General features: G+C 41.0%; 1 protein-coding gene across 1 annotated transcript; it reads right to left on the reverse strand.

Moving 5' to 3' along the window:
• Positions 1–356: 356 nt before the first annotated feature.
• Positions 357–15,838, reverse strand: LOC131362841 (myosin-10-like). The gene is made up of 26 exons (XM_058405136.1): positions 15,569–15,838; positions 14,737–14,807; positions 14,332–14,475; positions 13,520–13,690; positions 13,007–13,099; positions 12,678–12,848; positions 12,160–12,252; positions 11,836–12,006; positions 11,333–11,407; positions 11,040–11,210; positions 10,526–10,618; positions 10,233–10,403; positions 7,558–7,650; positions 7,270–7,440; positions 6,751–6,843; positions 6,463–6,633; positions 3,788–3,880; positions 3,500–3,670; positions 2,981–3,073; positions 2,693–2,863; positions 2,172–2,264; positions 1,839–2,009; positions 1,322–1,414; positions 1,027–1,197; positions 823–906; positions 357–424 (listed from the first exon to the last, which is right to left on the reverse strand). Exons 1-25 carry the CDS (start codon positions 15,717–15,719, stop codon positions 856–858), a joined length of 3,210 nt encoding a protein of 1,069 aa, XP_058261119.1. The 5' UTR covers positions 15,720–15,838; the 3' UTR covers positions 357–424; positions 823–855.
• Between the last annotated feature and the right edge of the window lie 1,933 nt (positions 15,839–17,771).

Consider the following 17,771-nt stretch of genomic DNA (forward strand, 5'->3'; position numbering starts at 1 on the left):
ACTCATACAAGAGTATGTTGTTTTTCATTTCCTAATGCCACTGCTGTTATGAAATACATTTTTATTGAATTAATGACCAGCATGGGCAGGTGATGACTTAAGTGATGACATCCAGTCCCAAGTGGACCCTTTGTGTTCAAACAGCCTGGCATGTGGCAGTGTTGTAGAAAAAGAAGAATTTGAGGGCTAGGTAGAGCTGCCTCATCTGCCTCTATCCTTGTGTCATGTCCCCTTGGAATCCCATGGAGTTGTCCATGGAGGTTAAATTCCTCTGCTGGAGCACTTAGATGAACCCATTTTTGAAGAAAACACAGAAGGCAATGAAAAGACAAATTATGAACAATTTATTTTATTGTGTTAGCTTCTCTTTTTCATCTGCTTAGACTTTGACAGTGGTGTAAGTCTATTGCTGTTCCTCAAACTCCTGAAACACAGACATGGGGAAAAAGAGCTTAATGTTTCCATCTGCAAATGTTCACTTCCATTCTGTAAAAAAGACTTGAAAATGCAAATCATTAAAATTGTTTAAGTATAAGTAAACTCAGTCTTGCAAGACAAAGAAAACAAGAAGACTAAGGCAGGTAGGATGACTGGATTTTTTTGGGGGGGCTGTTCATTATTAAGAAGCAGCCACACCAGTCTCTGTCTTTGCTGTTTGCTGTTTACTTACTGTTTTTTGGACTAACTCTAAAGAAAAAATAATGTAATAATAATTCTGCTGATTCTCAATAAAAAATATTTCGTGTTTTAAATGCCCAGAAGTAGTTTTTATATGTTAGGCCTATAAGTGATTCCAGAAGGATTCATTACTACATTCATTACCTTTTCATACAGTTCAGTGGTCCTCTTCATCTGTTAACACACTGACAGGAGGGTGGCATGAGCTTGTTGCTGCTGCTCAGACTCCTAAAACACAGCCATGAAGAAAAAGAGGTCAAAAATCATGGCTTAATTCTGGGCAATGGTTCATGCAGCAAGAAAATGATTTCAACAGGGACTGTTTCATGCAAAGATTTTCTTGCTTACTATCTGTAGCTCATCAATCTGAAGGTGACAGTTACAGAGCTCTTCTCCCAGCTCCTGCACTGTGGAACGCAGTTTGTTCACCCTTTTGGTCAGCTCTGATTTCTCTTCCTCCAGCTGACTGATGGACTCCAGATCCTTCTGGTTCTTCAGCTCAGCATCAGCCAGAGACGCCTGCAAGTTCAACAAACACGACTTCAATTAGTTCTATACCAACACTCAAATTTAACTATACAAGAACACACACATACAAACAGTTCACAACAGCAGTCATGGTTTTGCAAGAAGACAGATTTACCTTCAGCACTTCCTTTGTGTCTGTCAGCTCCTTCTTTAGCTTTTCATTTTCTAACAGCAGGGTGCGGTGGGCCTCCTGGTTTTGCTCATGCTCCTAAAATATGAAAAAATGTGAATATAACTAACCTTGTGATGTAATTAATCCTGTATGAGAATTTTGTCTTACTGTTTTTACTTTAATGTTGCTTGCCTCACATCTAAAAACACTTCTCATTCACTGACATACTATAGAGATTTCAGAAATAAATCCTGCTTGTTCTTTATGTCTGATGGAGCCTCTGCATCAGCTACTTATCATGATTTGGGTCAGGTTTGACAAAGTCAATATGTTTGAGCAGCATCATTTACAGGATGCAGGAATTTCTGTCTTTCCCTTTTGCTGTATGATTGTAAAAAGCAGCTGTTTGCAGCAACTAACACAAAAATGTCACCAGGACTCTTATTGGGAATCAGTGCTCCAAGCCATCATGTATTAATCCTAAAACAAAACTCATTAGAGCAAAGATTTTCTTGCTTACGTCCTGTAGCTCATCAGTCTGAAGGTGACAGTTACAGAGCTCTTCTCCCAGCTCCTGCACTGTGGAACGCAGTTTGTTCACCCTTTTGGTCAGCTCTGATTTCTCTTCCTCCAGCTGAATGATGGACTCCAGAGCCTTCTGGTTCTTCAGCTCAGCATCAGCCAGAGACGCCTGCAAGTTCAACAAACACGACTTTAATTACTTCTATACCTACTCTCAGTTACTTTTATTGTTTTGGGGAACAAAAAAACTACATTTTCTGAAAATTTAACTATATATGAAGACACACAAAAAGAGTTCACAACAGCAGTCATGGTTTCACAAGACATTTACTTTCAGCACTTCCATTGTGTGTGTCAACTCCTTCTTCATCTCTTCATATTCCAACAGCAGAGCACTGTGGGCCTCCTGATTTTGCTCCTGCTCCTAGAATATTTAAAAAATGTGAATATAACTAACCTTGTGATGTAATTAAACCTGTATGAGAATTTTATCTTACTGTTTTTACTTTAATGTTGCTTGCATCACATCTAAAAAAAACACTTCTCATTCACTGACATACTATAGAGATTTCAGAAATAAATCCTGCTTGTTCTTTATGTCTGATGGAGCCTCTGCATCAGCTACTTATCATGATTTGGGTCAGGTTTAACAAAGTCAGTATGTTTGAGCAGCATCATTTACAGGATGCAGGAATTTCTGTCTTTCCCTTTTGCTGTATGACTGTAAAAAGCATTTGTTTGCAGCAACTAACACAAAAATGTCACCAGGACTCTTATTGGGAATCAGTGCTGCAAGCCATCATGTATTAATTCTTAACTAAAACTCAAAAGAGCAAAGCTTTTCTTGCTTACGTCCTGTAGCTCATCAATCTGAAGGTGACAGTTACAGAGCTCTTCTCCCAGCTCCTGCACTGTGGAACGCAGTTTGTTCACCCTTTTCGTCAGCTCTGATTTCTCTTCCTCCAGCTGACTGATGGACTCCAGAGCCTTCTGGTTCTTCAGCTCAGCATCAGCCAGAGACGCCTGCAAGTTCAACAAACACGGCTTTAATTACTTCTATAATGACACTCAAATTTATCTATACAAGAACACACACACAAAGAGTTCACAACAACAGTCATGGTTTCACAAGACATTTACCTTCAGCACTTCCTTTGTGTTTGTCAACTCCTTCTTCATCTCTTCATATTCCAACAGCAGGGTGCTGTGAGCCTCTTGCTTTTGCTCATTCTCCTAAAACATTAATAAAATGTGCAAATAACTAACCTTGTGATGTAATTAAACCTGTATGAGACTTTTATCTTACTGTTTTTACTTTAATGTTGCTTGCATCACATCTAAAATACACTTCTCATTCACTGACATACTATAGAGAATTCAGAAATAAATCCTGCTTGTTCTTTATGTCTGATGGAGCCTCTGCATCAGCTACTTATCATGATTTGGGTCAGGTTTGACAAAGTCAATATGTTTGAGCAGCATCATTTACAGGATGCAGGAATTTCTGTCTTTCCCTTTTGCTGTATGATTGTAAAAAGCAGCTGTTTGCAGCAACTAACACAAAAATGTCACCAGGACTCTTACTGAGAATCAGTGCTCCAAGCCATCATGTATTAATCCTAAAACAAAACTCATTAGAGCAAAGATTTTCTTGCTTACGTCCTGTAGCTCATCAATCTGAAGGTGACAGTTACAGAGCTCTTCTCCCAGCTCCTGCACTGTGGAACGCAGTTTGTTCACCCTTTTCATCAGCTCTGATTTCTCTTCCTCCAGCTGACTGATGGACTCCAGAGCCTTCTGGTTCTTCAGCTCAGCATCAGCCAGAGACGCCTGCAAGTTCAACCAACACGGCTTTAATTACTTCTATACTGACTCTCAAATTTAACTATACAAGAACACACACACAAAGAGTTCACAACATTAGTCATGGTTTCACAAGACATTTACCTTCAGCAGTTCCGTTGTGTGTGTCAACTCCTTCTTCATCACTTCATATTGCAACAGCAGGGTGCTGTGAGCCTCTTGCTTTTGCTCATTCTCCTAAAACATTAAAAAACGTGCATATAACTAACCTTGTGATGTAATTAAACCTGCATGAGAATTTTGTCTTACTGTTTTTCCTTTAATGTTGCTTGCATCACATTAAAAAAAACGCTTCTCATTCACTGACATACTTTAGAGATTTCAGAAATAACTGATTGGTCGAAGAAGTAGAGGAGGCAGAAGAGTGCGTAGACAGAGAGAGAAGAGGAAAGGTAAGAGTGTAGGACTGAGAATAGGGACTCTGAATGTTGGTATTATGACAGGGAAAGGAAGACAGCTGGCTGAGATGATGGAGAGAAGGAATGTGGATATACTGTGTGTACAGGACACCAGGTGGAAGGGTAGCAAGGTTCGTAGTATAGGAGCAGGATTCATGCTGTTTTATTATGGTGTGGATAGTAAGAGAAATGGGGTAGGTGTAGTCCTGAAGGAGGAGTTTGTGAGGAATGTTCTGCAGGTGAAGAAAGTGTCAGACAGGGTGATGAGTCTGAAGTTAGAGATTGAAGGGGTGATGTTGAATGTTGTTAGTGGTTATGCCCCACAGGTAGGTTGTGAGTTAGAGGAGAAAGAGAGATTCTGGAGTGAATTAGATGAGGTGGTAGAGAGTATTCCCACGGGTGAGAGTGGTGACAGGAGCAGATTTTAATGGACATGTTGGTGAGGGGAACACAGGTGATGAGGAGGTGATGGGCAAGTTTGGACTTAAGGAAAGGAACCTTGAAGGACAGATGGTAGTGGACTTTGCTAAGGCTTTGAAAAGTGCTCACAAGTGAGGAGAGTGTACAGAGGAGATGGAGAGCTGAAGAGCTGATGAATGAGGAAAATGAAAGAGGGAAAAAGAGTTGAAGGGGTGAACTCTGTGGAACAGAAAGTAGATAAGATTAGAAAGGATGAAGTCAGGAAGGCTTTGAAGAGGATAAAAAGTGGAAAGGCAGTTGGTCCTGACAACATCCCGGTGGAGGTCTGGACGTGTCTAGGAGAGGCGGCAGTGGAATTTTTAACTAGTCTGTTTAACAGGGTTTTAGAGAGTGAGAAGATGCCTGAGGAATGGAGAAGAAGTGTATTAGTGCCGATCTTTAAGAATAAGGGTGACGTGCAGAGTTGCAGCAAATATAGGGAGATAAAGTTGATAAGCCATACAGTGAAGCTATGGGAAAGAGTGGTGGAAGCTAGGTTAAGGAAGGTAGTGGAAATTTGTGAGTAGCAGTATGGCTTCAAGCCCAGAAAGAGCACAACAGATGCAATTTTTGCTCTGAGAATGTTGATGGAGAAGTATAGGGATGGTCAAAGTGAGTTGCACTGTGTGTTTGTAGACTTGGAGAAAGCATATGACAGGGTGCCAAGAGAAGAGCTGTGGTACTGTATGAGGAAGTCAGGAGTAGCAGAGAAGTATGTCAGAGCGGTGCAGGACATGTATGAGAGAAGCAGGACAATGGGAAGGTGTGCTGTAGGTCAGACAGAGGAGTTCAAAGTGGAGGTGGGACTGCATTAGGGATCGGCTCTGAGCCCCTTCCTGTTTGCTATGGTGATGAACCAGTTGTCAGAGGAGGTCAAACAGGAGTCTCCTGGGACAATGATGTTTGCAGATGACATTGTGATCTGTAGTGAGAGCAGGGAGCAGGTGGAGGAAAACCTGGAGAGATGGAGGTTTGCACTGGAGAGAAGAGGAATGAAAGTCAGTCGTAGTAAGACTGAGTACATGTGTGTGAATGACAGGGAGGGAAGTGGAACAGTAAGATTACAGGGTGAAGAGGTGAAGAAGGTTTAAGTACTTGGGGTCAACAGTCCAGAGTAATGGAGAGTGTGGGAAAGAGGTAAAGAAGTGAGTGCAGGCAGGCTGGAATGGGTGGAGAAAGGTGTTGGGAGTTCTCTGTGATAGAAAAATATCGGCGGGAATCAAGGGGAAGGTGTACAGGACAGTGGTGAGACCAGCCATGCTGTATGGTTTAGAGATAAAGTCACTGAGGAAGAGACAGGAGTCAGAACTAGAGGTAGCAGAGCTGAAGATGTTGAGGTTCTCTTTGGGAGTGACAAGGTTGGACAGGATTAGGAACCAGTACATCAGAGGGACAGCTTATGTTGGACATTTGGGGGACAAAGTTAGGGAGGCCAGATTAAGATGGCTTGGACATGTCCAGAGGAGGGAGAGTGAGTATATTGGTAGGAGAATGTTGGACATGGAGGAGGTATATGGATGTAATAAATCAGGATATGAAGCTAGTGGGTGCAAGTGTTAAGGATGCAGAAGATAGGGATAGGTGGAGAAAGACGATACGCTGTGGCCACCCCTGAAGGGAAAAGCCGAAAGAAGAAGAAGTTCTTTATGTCTGATGGAGCCTCTGCATCAGCTACTTATCATGATTTGGGTCAGGTTTGACAAAGTCAATATGTTTGAGCAGCATCATTTGCAGGATGCAGGAATTTCTTTCTTTCCCTTTTGCTGTATGATTGTAAAAAGCAGCTGTTTGCAGCAACTAACACAAAAATGTCACCAGGACTCTTATTGGGAATCAGTGCTGCAAGCCATCATGTATTAATCCTAAAACAAAACTTATTAGAGCAAAGATTTTCTTGCTTACTATCTGTAGTTCATCAATATCAGAGTGACAGTTACAGAGCTCTTCTCCCAGCTCCTGCACTGTGGAACGCAGTTTGTTCACCCTTTTCTTCAGCTCTGATTTCTCTTCCTCCAGCTGACTGATGGACTCCAGAGCCTTCTGGTTCTTCAGCTCAGCATCAGCCAGAGACGCCTGCAAGTTCAACAAACACGGCTTTAATTACTTCTATAATGACACTCAAATTTATCTATACAAGAACACACACACAAAGAGTTCACAACAGCAGTCATGGTTTCACAAGACATTTACCTTCAGCACTTCCTTTGTGTTTGTCAACTCCTTCTTCATCTCTTCATATTCCAACAGCAGGGTGCTGTGAGCCTCTTGCTTTTGCTCATTCTCCTAAAACATTAATAAAATGTGCAAATAACTAACCTTGTGATGTAATTAAACCTGTATGAGACTTTTATCTTACTGTTTTTACTTTAATGTTGCTTGCATCACATCTAAAATACACTTCTCATTCACTGACATACTATAGAGAATTCAGAAATAAATCCTGCTTGTTCTTTATGTCTGATGGAGCCTCTGCATCAGCTACTTATCATGATTTGGGTCAGGTTTGACAAAGTCAATATGTTTGAGCAGCATCATTTACAGGATGCAGGAATTTCTGTCTTTCCCTTTTGCTGTATGATTGTAAAAAGCAGCTGTTTGCAGCAACTAACACAAAAATGTCACCAGGACTCTTACTGAGAATCAGTGCTCCAAGCCATCATGTATTAATCCTAAAACAAAACTCATTAGAGCAAAGATTTTCTTGCTTACGTCCTGTAGCTCATCAATCTGAAGGTGACAGTTACAGAGCTCTTCTCCCAGCTCCTGCACTGTGGAACGCAGTTTGTTCACCCTTTTCATCAGCTCTGATTTCTCTTCCTCCAGCTGACTGATGGACTCCAGAGCCTTCTGGTTCTTCAGCTCAGCATCAGCCAGAGACGCCTGCAAGTTCAACCAACACGGCTTTAATTACTTCTATACTGACTCTCAAATTTAACTATACAAGAACACACACACAAAGAGTTCACAACATTAGTCATGGTTTCACAAGACATTTACCTTCAGCAGTTCCGTTGTGTGTGTCAACTCCTTCTTCATCACTTCATATTCCAACAGCAGGGTGCTGTGAGCCTCTTGCTTTTGCTCATTCTCCTAAAACATTAAAAAACGTGCATATAACTAACCTTGTGATGTAATTAAACCTGCATGAGAATTTTGTCTTACTGTTTTTCCTTTAATGTTGCTTGCATCACATTAAAAAAAACGCTTCTCATTCACTGACATACTTTAGAGATTTCAGAAATAACTGATTGGTCGAAGAAGTAGAGGAGGCAGAAGAGTGCGTAGACAGAGAGAGAAGAGGAAAGGTAAGAGTGTAGGACTGAGAATAGGGACTCTGAATGTTGGTATTATGACAGGGAAAGGAAGACAGCTGGCTGAGATGATGGAGAGAAGGAATGTGGATATACTGTGTGTACAGGACACCAGGTGGAAGGGTAGCAAGGTTCGTAGTATAGGAGCAGGATTCATGCTGTTTTATTATGGTGTGGATAGTAAGAGAAATGGGGTAGGTGTAGTCCTGAAGGAGGAGTTTGTGAGGAATGTTCTGCAGGTGAAGAAAGTGTCAGACAGGGTGATGAGTCTGAAGTTAGAGATTGAAGGGGTGATGTTGAATGTTGTTAGTGGTTATGCCCCACAGGTAGGTTGTGAGTTAGAGGAGAAAGAGAGATTCTGGAGTGAATTAGATGAGGTGGTAGAGAGTATTCCCACGGGTGAGAGTGGTGACAGGAGCAGATTTTAATGGACATGTTGGTGAGGGGAACACAGGTGATGAGGAGGTGATGGGCAAGTTTGGACTTAAGGAAAGGAACCTTGAAGGACAGATGGTAGTGGACTTTGCTAAGGCTTTGAAAAGTGCTCACAAGTGAGGAGAGTGTACAGAGGAGATGGAGAGCTGAAGAGCTGATGAATGAGGAAAATGAAAGAGGGAAAAAGAGTTGAAGGGGTGAACTCTGTGGAACAGAAAGTAGATAAGATTAGAAAGGATGAAGTCAGGAAGGCTTTGAAGAGGATAAAAAGTGGAAAGGCAGTTGGTCCTGACAACATCCCGGTGGAGGTCTGGACGTGTCTAGGAGAGGCGGCAGTGGAATTTTTAACTAGTCTGTTTAACAGGGTTTTAGAGAGTGAGAAGATGCCTGAGGAATGGAGAAGAAGTGTATTAGTGCCGATCTTTAAGAATAAGGGTGACGTGCAGAGTTGCAGCAAATATAGGGAGATAAAGTTGATAAGCCATACAGTGAAGCTATGGGAAAGAGTGGTGGAAGCTAGGTTAAGGAAGGTAGTGGAAATTTGTGAGTAGCAGTATGGCTTCAAGCCCAGAAAGAGCACAACAGATGCAATTTTTGCTCTGAGAATGTTGATGGAGAAGTATAGGGATGGTCAAAGTGAGTTGCACTGTGTGTTTGTAGACTTGGAGAAAGCATATGACAGGGTGCCAAGAGAAGAGCTGTGGTACTGTATGAGGAAGTCAGGAGTAGCAGAGAAGTATGTCAGAGCGGTGCAGGACATGTATGAGAGAAGCAGGACAATGGGAAGGTGTGCTGTAGGTCAGACAGAGGAGTTCAAAGTGGAGGTGGGACTGCATTAGGGATCGGCTCTGAGCCCCTTCCTGTTTGCTATGGTGATGAACCAGTTGTCAGAGGAGGTCAAACAGGAGTCTCCTGGGACAATGATGTTTGCAGATGACATTGTGATCTGTAGTGAGAGCAGGGAGCAGGTGGAGGAAAACCTGGAGAGATGGAGGTTTGCACTGGAGAGAAGAGGAATGAAAGTCAGTCGTAGTAAGACTGAGTACATGTGTGTGAATGACAGGGAGGGAAGTGGAACAGTAAGATTACAGAGTGAAGAGGTGAAGAAGGTTTAAGTACTTGGGGTCAACAGTCCAGAGTAATGGAGAGTGTGGGAAAGAGGTAAAGAAGTGAGTGCAGGCAGGCTGGAATGGGTGGAGAAAGGTGTTGGGAGTTCTCTGTGATAGAAAAATATCGGCGGGAATCAAGGGGAAGGTGTACAGGACAGTGGTGAGACCAGCCATGCTGTATGGTTTAGAGATAAAGTCACTGAGGAAGAGACAGGAGTCAGAACTAGAGGTAGCAGAGCTGAAGATGTTGAGGTTCTCTTTGGGAGTGACAAGGTTGGACAGGATTAGGAACCAGTACATCAGAGGGACAGCTTATGTTGGACATTTGGGGGACAAAGTTAGGGAGGCCAGATTAAGATGGCTTGGACATGTCCAGAGGAGGGAGAGTGAGTATATTGGTAGGAGAATGTTGGACATGGAGGAGGTATATGGATGTAATAAATCAGGATATGAAGCTAGTGGGTGCAAGTGTTAAGGATGCAGAAGATAGGGATAGGTGGAGAGAGACTATTCGCTGTGGCCACCCCTGAAGGGAAAAGCCGAAAGAAGAAGAAGTTCTTTATGTCTGATGGAGCCTCTGCATCAGCTACTTATCATGATTTGGGTCAGGTTTGACAAAGTCAATATGTTTGAGCAGCATCATTTGCAGGATGCAGGAATTTCTTTCTTTCCCTTTTGCTGTATGATTGTAAAAAGCACTTGTTTGCAGCAACTAACACAAAAATGTCACCAGGACTCTTATTGGGAATCAGTGCTGCAAGCCATCATGTATTAATCCTAAAACAAAACTTATTAGAGCAAAGATTTTCTTGCTTACTATCTGTAGTTCATCAATATCAGAGTGACAGTTACAGAGCTCTTCTCCCAGCTCCTGCACTGTGGAACGCAGTTTGTTCACCCTTTTCTTCAGCTCTGATTTCTCTTCCTCCAGCTGACTGATGGACTCCAGAGCCTTCTGGTTCTTCAGCTCAGCATCAGCCAGAGACGCCTGCAAGTTCAACCAACACAGCTTTAATTAGTTCTATACTGACTCTCAAATTGAACTATACAAGAACACACACACAAAGAGTTCACAACAGCAGTCATGGGTTTGCAAGAAGACAGATTTACCTTCAGCACTTCCTCTTTGCGTGTCAGCTCCATCACCATCTCTTCCTTTTCCAACAGCAGAGCATTGTGGGCCTCCTGCTTTTGCTCATGCTCCTAGAATGTTTTAAAAAATGTGCATATAACTAACCTTGTGATGTAATTAAACCTGTATGAGAATTTTGTCTTACTGTTTTACTTTAGTGTTGCTTGCATCAAAAAAAAACTTCTCATTCACTGACATACTATAGAGAATTCAGAAATAAATCCTGCTTGTTCTTTATGTCTGATGGAGCCTCTGCATCAGCTACTTATCATGATTTGGGTCAGGTTTGACAAAGTCAATATGTTTGAGCAGCATCATTTGCAGGATACAGGAATTTCTTTCTTTCCCTTTTGCTGTATGATTGTAAAAAGCAGCTGTTTGCAGCAATTAACACAAAAATGTCACCGGGACTCTTATTGGGAATCAGTGCTGCAAGCCATCATGTATTAATTCTTAACTAAAACTCAGTAGAGCAAAGATTTTCTAGCTTACTATCTGTAGCTCATCAATCTGAAGGTGACAGTTACAGAGCTCTTCTCCCAGCTCCTGCACTGTGGAACGCAGTGTAGCCACCAGGTTCGTCAGCTCTGATTTCTCTTCCTCCAGCTGACTGATGGACTCCAGAGCCTTCTGGTTCTTCAGCTCAGCATCAGCCAGAGACGCCTGGAAGTTCAACAAACACAGTTTTAATTACTTCTATAATGACACTCAAATTTAACTATACAAGAACACACACACAAAGAGTTCACAACAACAGTCATGGTTTTGCAAGAAGACAGATTTACCTTCAGCACTTCTTCTTTGTGTTTCAGCTCCTTCTTTATCTCTTCATTTTCTAACAGCAGGGCATTGTTGGCCTTCTGATTTTGAATATAAAAAAATGTGCATATAACTAACCTTGTGATGTAGTTAAACTTGTATGAGAATTTTGTCTTACTGTTTTAGTTTAATGTTGCTTGACTCACATCTAAAAACACTTCTCATTCACTGACATACTATAGAGATTTCAGAAATAAATCCTGCTTGTTCTTTATGTCTGATGGAGCCTCTGCATCAGCTACTTATCATGATTTGGGTCAGGTTTGACAAAGTCAATATGTTTGAGCAGCATCATTTACAGGATGCAGGAATTTCTGTCTTTCCCTTTTGCTGTATGATTGTAAAAAGCACTTGTTTGCAGCAACTAACACAAAAATGTCACCAGGACTCTTATTGGGAATCAGTGCTGCAAGCCATCATGTATTAATCCTAAAACAAAACTCATTACAGCAAAGATTTTTTTTCTTACTATCTGTAGCTCATCAATATCAGAGTGGCAGTTAAAGAGCTCTTCTCCCAGCTCCTGCACTGTGGAACGCAGTGTGGCCACCAGGTTCGTCAGCTCTGATTTCTCTTCCTCCAGCTGAATGATGGACTCCAGAGCCTTCTGGTTCTTCAGCTCAGCATCAGCCAGAGACGCCTGCAAGTTCAACAAACACGACTTTAATTAGTTCTATACCAACACTCAGTTATATTTATGGCTTTGGGGAACAAAAAAACTAATTTTCCCAAGATTTAACTATATTTGAAGAAAAAGCTTACAACAGCAGTCATGGTTTCACAAGACATTTACCTTCAGCACTTCTGTTGTTTGTGTCAACTCCTTCTTCATCTTTTCATATTTCAACAGCAGGACACTGGTGGTATTCTGGCTTTGACCACATAACTAAAAGGTTAAAAAATGTGCATATAACTAACCTTGTGATGTAATTAAACCTGTATGAGAATTTTATCTTACTGTTTTTACTTTAATGTTGCTTGCATCACATCTAAAAAACACTTCTCATTCACTGACATACTATAGAGATTTCAGAAATAAATCCTGCTTGTTCTTTATGTCTGATGGAGCCTCTGCATCAGCTACTTATCATGATTTGGTTCAGGTTTGACAAAGTCAATATGTTTGAGCAGCATCATTTACAGGATGCAGGAATTTCTGTCTTTCCCTTTTGCTGTATGATTGTAAAAAGCACTTGTTTGCAGCAGCTAAGACAAAAATGTCACCAGGACTCTTACTGAGAATCAGTGCTGCAAGCCATCATGTATTAATTCTTAACTAAAACTCAACAGAGCAAAGACTTTTTTGCTTACGTCCTGTAGCTTATCAATCTGAAGGTGACAGTTACAGAGCTCTTCTCCCTGCTCCTGCACTGTGGAACGCAGTGTGGCCACCAGGTTCATCAGCTCTGATTTCTCTTCCTCCAGCTGACTGATGGACTCCAGAGCCTTCTGGTTCTTCAGCTCAGGATCAGCCAGAGACGCCTGCAAGTTCAACAAACACAGCTTTAATTACATATATACCGATTCTCAGATACTTTTATTGTTTTGGGGAACAAAAAAACTAAATTTTCCCAAGATTTAACTATGAAGACACACAAAAAGAGTTCACAACAGCAGTCATGGTTTCACAAGACATTTACCTTCAGCAGTTCCTTTGTGTGTGTCAACTCCTTCTTCATCTTTTCATATTCCAACAGCAGGGTGCTGTAAGCCTCTTGCTTTTGCTCATGCTCCTAAAACATTAATAAAATGTGCATATAACTAACCTTGTGATATAGTTAAACCTGTATGAGAATTTTATCTTACTGTTTTACTTTAGTGTTGCTTGCATCAAAAAAAAACTTCTCATTCACTGACATACTATAGAGATTTCAGAAATAAATCCTGCTTGTTCTTTATGTCTGATGGAGCCTCTGCATCAGCTACTTATCATGATTTGGGTCAGGTTTGACAAAGTCAATATGTTTGAGCAGCATCATTTACAGGATGCAGGAATTTCTTTCTTTCCCTTTTGCTGTATGATTGTAAAAAGCACTTGTTTGCAGCAACTAACACAAAAATGTCACCAGGACTCTTACTGAGAATCAGTGCTCCAAGCCATCATGTATTAATCCTAAATCAAATCTTATTAGAGCAAAGCTTTTCTTGCTTACGTTCTGTAGCTCATCAATCTCAAGGCGAGAGTGACAGAGCTCTTCTCCCTGCTCCAGCTCTCTGGAAAACTGAGTGTTCACCAGCTTTGTCAGCTCTGACTTCTCTTCCTCCAGCTGAAAGATGGTCTCCTGAGCCTTCTGGTGCTTCTGCTGGGCATCAGCCAGAGATGCCTGCAAGTTCAACCAACACAGTTGGTGAGCTTTATATTCATACACACAAAACTTATTCATCAGTTGCGAGACAAGCCTAAAATGTGGGTCCACATTAAAGGGACCATAAGACAAAGACAAGAATCAAATTGATGACATCAATAGCTACCTTCCTTTATGTTAAATAAGAGTTTCAGTATCAAAAGGCAAGTTCATCCTGGCCTTCCTATACAGGGTGCCATCCCATTCAGGGTGTGTTCACAATACGAGCCCAATATTACTGGGATAAGCTTAAAATATTATCATTTATTTATTTCTTTATTTTTAAATTATTATTATTTTTCACTAATAGTACTGAGTGTTTGTGACTTTGATATGTCTACAAACACCAAGTTTACACCTCTGTGTCACAATACAAAGCGTTTTTTTAAATAATGTCCACAAAAGCAGCCATGGCTTGAGGGAAGAGGTAATGGTAATTCAGTGGGTGTTGGATTGCCACTCACAAAGTTGTGAGTTTAATTCCCAGCACTCCCAAGCTTCCACTTTTGAGCCCTTGAGCAAGGTTCAACTCAACTGGTCAATCGTATTAAATGGGATAAGTGAAAGTTGCTCTGGATAAGCAACGCATATCCAAATGCCATAAATGTAAGATATCTGACCTCCAGAAGCATCTCCTTCTGTTGGAATATCTTCTTCATCTTGTTGTTCTGTGCTTGCAGAATGATGTGAGACAGCCTCTGCTGCTTACATTCTCTGTTTGCCTCATAGAGCAGTCTCTCCAGCTCCATCACTCTGTCTTCCAGCTAAAGGGATATGTACAACCATCAACGCTATACATCTATATATATACTGTGGGCAAATGAAGTTTATACATAAAACCTTTTTTCATTATTAAAAAAATTTTACTTGCTGGTAAGCTAATTCTAGGGGCACAGTACATCATGTAACAGTGGGAATCAATTTCACTTAACTAAAACTCCCCTAACAGTGAGAGACTGTAATTTTTTTTCAAATATGTAATTTAGGGTTAGATGTAAAAATATAAGAAATGTGTTTAGTTTTACCTCAGGAGCTCTGGAGCATTTAGGAGGAGATTGGTCCAGAACAGGTCCCACTGCCTGGTCCTGCACTGAATCTAAAAATCAAAAACCATAATATCATCACATCACCACCAGAGCTGTATTTTCCAGTTCAGTTTCCACCTCTATACGCCAGATGTCTTCAAACGTTTTCCTCAACAGGATTTTTAATTATTATTATCTTTTTAATTTACTAACTTTATACATGTCTGCTCTTATTGCCGTGACCCGGGTTCGATTCCCGGGCAGGGCGCTAACCCAGCCACTGAAGAGTTAACTCTCAGTGCCGGTCCCAGGCCCGGGTTAAATGGGAGGGTTGCGTCAGGAAGGGAATCCGGGGTAAAACCTGTGCCAAATCCAAACATGCAGACCAAATGATCCGCTGTGGCGACCCCAGACAGGGAGCAGCCGAAAGAACAACAACAACTAACTTTATACACGTCTAATATTAGCCAAGGCGAGAACACTGACACGTTAATAAACTCAAAACATTCTTTATTTAACCTGACACAAAGCAGAGAAGATGCTGCTTGAGCGCATGAGTGCAACACGAGGGGCGGGGCTTCCAGAAAGGGTCTGTTCATCTAAAACAAGCTGAAACTATTTCTTTTGGAGTATTTTCCACCTCATTTGTAATCTCAGTGTAGTTTAATACCGCTGCTCCACTGAACATTTAAATACAGCCCGTTCAAACGCATTTGGAAGGACGGAAAAGTCTACTTAATTCAAATACGTCTGTTTTCTTTCTAAGAAATAGAGAGAAGTAAAACTCACAGTTTAACCACATCTGAGAAACAAGAAACTGAAAATATCTTACCTTCGGTCACAGTCATTTTCTCCCAATGGTTAAGATTGTCTCTAATGTAACGACAAGTGGCTGCAACACCAGCCGCCGACAGAAGGGGGCGCTTTGGATGTTTATCTTCTTCTTGGTGAAGTGAACCAAACATTTTTTTTGCTTTTATCATAGTGTTTCTCAAACAAACAAACGGCCAGTAAGAAAACGCAGGTATCCGCAGAAAGGTCCGTAGCGATATGAAAGCTTCGTGTCGTATCTTAGTGACGGAAAGAACAGAACTGGAATCAAAACGCCGCGTGTAAGGGAAGGGGGGGAAACCAACGTAAGGTCACGTGATCATTTAGCTAGGCTTTGGACATTACACTTTACAATAATATTTTAATCTATAGACATAATTAATATAATATGTACACAATCATATTTCTAACATTGAGGTGCATAAAATCACGGTCACAATATATTCACACAAAAAGTTCATTCAAGCTGCATGAAGCCAATGGGAAATGGTTCATAAATGTATTACCTTTTGGCAGACGAAAATGGTCACTTCAGCATGGCATCTAAAGATTTCAATGAAGTCTACCCCAGGATCCTGCCTGGAAATGACTGTCTTATTAAAGCTAAACACCTCTAAGTTACAAGTCCTTATGCTTTCTTTGATGCCAACAGTGCTACACTACTTATACTATGACATACATGGATGACATGCCCTTAGTCAAATAATTACCTTTGGCTCTTTTGGCTGTAATTACTGATTGTATGAACGCATGTGAAAAAAAACATATATAAAAAGTGGGGTAAAACCCCAACAACACTATATATATAAAAACAAAAACATAACACTGATAGAACAAGACCTGAGCTATATATAGCTAGTCATATGGCAGAGTAATATCACTTCCTGTATCCCCTGTATTACAGGTCTGTGGCCATAAATGTGAAACTCTTGTAACAACTGCGAGTGACACATTCTGAATGTCTCTGATGGAGACCAATACATGCACGTGAATACAGGTGCAGAATATTATGTGGGCTCATTGTAATTGTAATTAGTGTCTGTGCGTAAATAGGCAGTGAGTTTGTCAGCTCATGAGGTGATATACTGACTTGGCTGGATACTGCACCATGGGGAAAACAAAAGGACTGCCAATGGACCTGTGTAATAAGGTAATTGAACTTTATAAAGCAGGAAAAGGATATAAAAAGATATCTCAACACTTGAAAATGCCAGTCAGTACTGTTCAAACTCTGATAAAGAGGTGGAAAATAAGAGGTTCTGTTGATACTAAGCCACGGTCAGGTAGACCAAGAAAGATTTCACACATGAGAAGTGAGCTTCATGTTCAGCATTAGCAGTATGAAATGTGCAACATTGTCTATAACTGTTTACTCAGTTGATCAGGTGAAAAAGGTGAAATATAAAAAACTGTGTAAACACAAGGCAACCATGGCCAAAATAAATTCAACAGCTAATTCTTCAACCGCTCCAAATCATTGAATTCAAGTGTTCTTTTTCAGGGGTTGGGCTCGGCCCCTTAGTTTCAGTAAAAGGAACTCTTAATGCTTCAGCATACCATGACTGCACATCAGTGCACAAAGCAAGGTCCATAAAGACATGGATGAGTTAGTTTGGTGTGGAGGAACTCTCCGCTCTAGTTCATCCCAAAGGTGTTCTATCAGGTTGAGGTCAGGACTCTATGAAGTTCCTCCACACCAAACTCACTCATCCATGTCTTTATGGACCTTGCTTTGTGCACTGATGTACAGTCATGTCGGAACAGGAAGCGGTCATCCCCAAACTGTTCCCACAAAGTTAGGAGCATGAAATTGTCCAAAATGTCTTGATATGAAGCTGAAGCATTAAGAGTTGCTTTTACTGGAACTAAGGGGCCGAGCCCAACCCTTGAAAAACAACCCCTGAATTCATTGAATTGAAGGGTGTCCCTAAACTTTTGGCTATATAATGTAGGTTGTGTATTAAATATCTAGCATCATACCCTGAGTTTGTATATTAATATATAAAGTTATTTTTTATTCACAAATAGCATATAAAACCACAGGTTGCAGTTTGTAATATCATACTTTACCTGATTAAATGACATTTCATACACCAGGTCATAGTTTAGATTAAACATGTAACATCATACCCCGGTAATATTTCCCTCTAGGCTACTGTGATGTACAACACAGCTATACTGCTGATCTTCTGTGCTCTCCTCAG

The sequence above is a fragment of the Hemibagrus wyckioides genome, linkage group LG12 (genome assembly GCF_019097595.1).
Source record: "Hemibagrus wyckioides isolate EC202008001 linkage group LG12, SWU_Hwy_1.0, whole genome shotgun sequence".
NCBI classification, from domain to species: Eukaryota; Metazoa; Chordata; class Actinopteri; order Siluriformes; family Bagridae; genus Hemibagrus; species Hemibagrus wyckioides.

Excerpts from the sequence above, each read along its gene's own strand:
- LOC131362841 (XM_058405136.1), bottom strand. The coding sequence starts at position 15,719 with ATGATAAAAGCAAAAAAAATGTTTGGTTCACTTCACCAAGAAGAAGAT. Across the intron at positions 13,100-13,519 it reads AGATTGATGAGCTACAGAAC|GAGCATGAGCAAAAGCAAGA; the intron begins GTAAGCAAGAAA and ends TTAATGTTTTAG. Across the intron at positions 1,415-1,838 it reads AGACTGATGAGCTACAGGAC|GAGCATGAGCAAAACCAGGA; the intron begins GTAAGCAAGAAA and ends TTCATATTTTAG.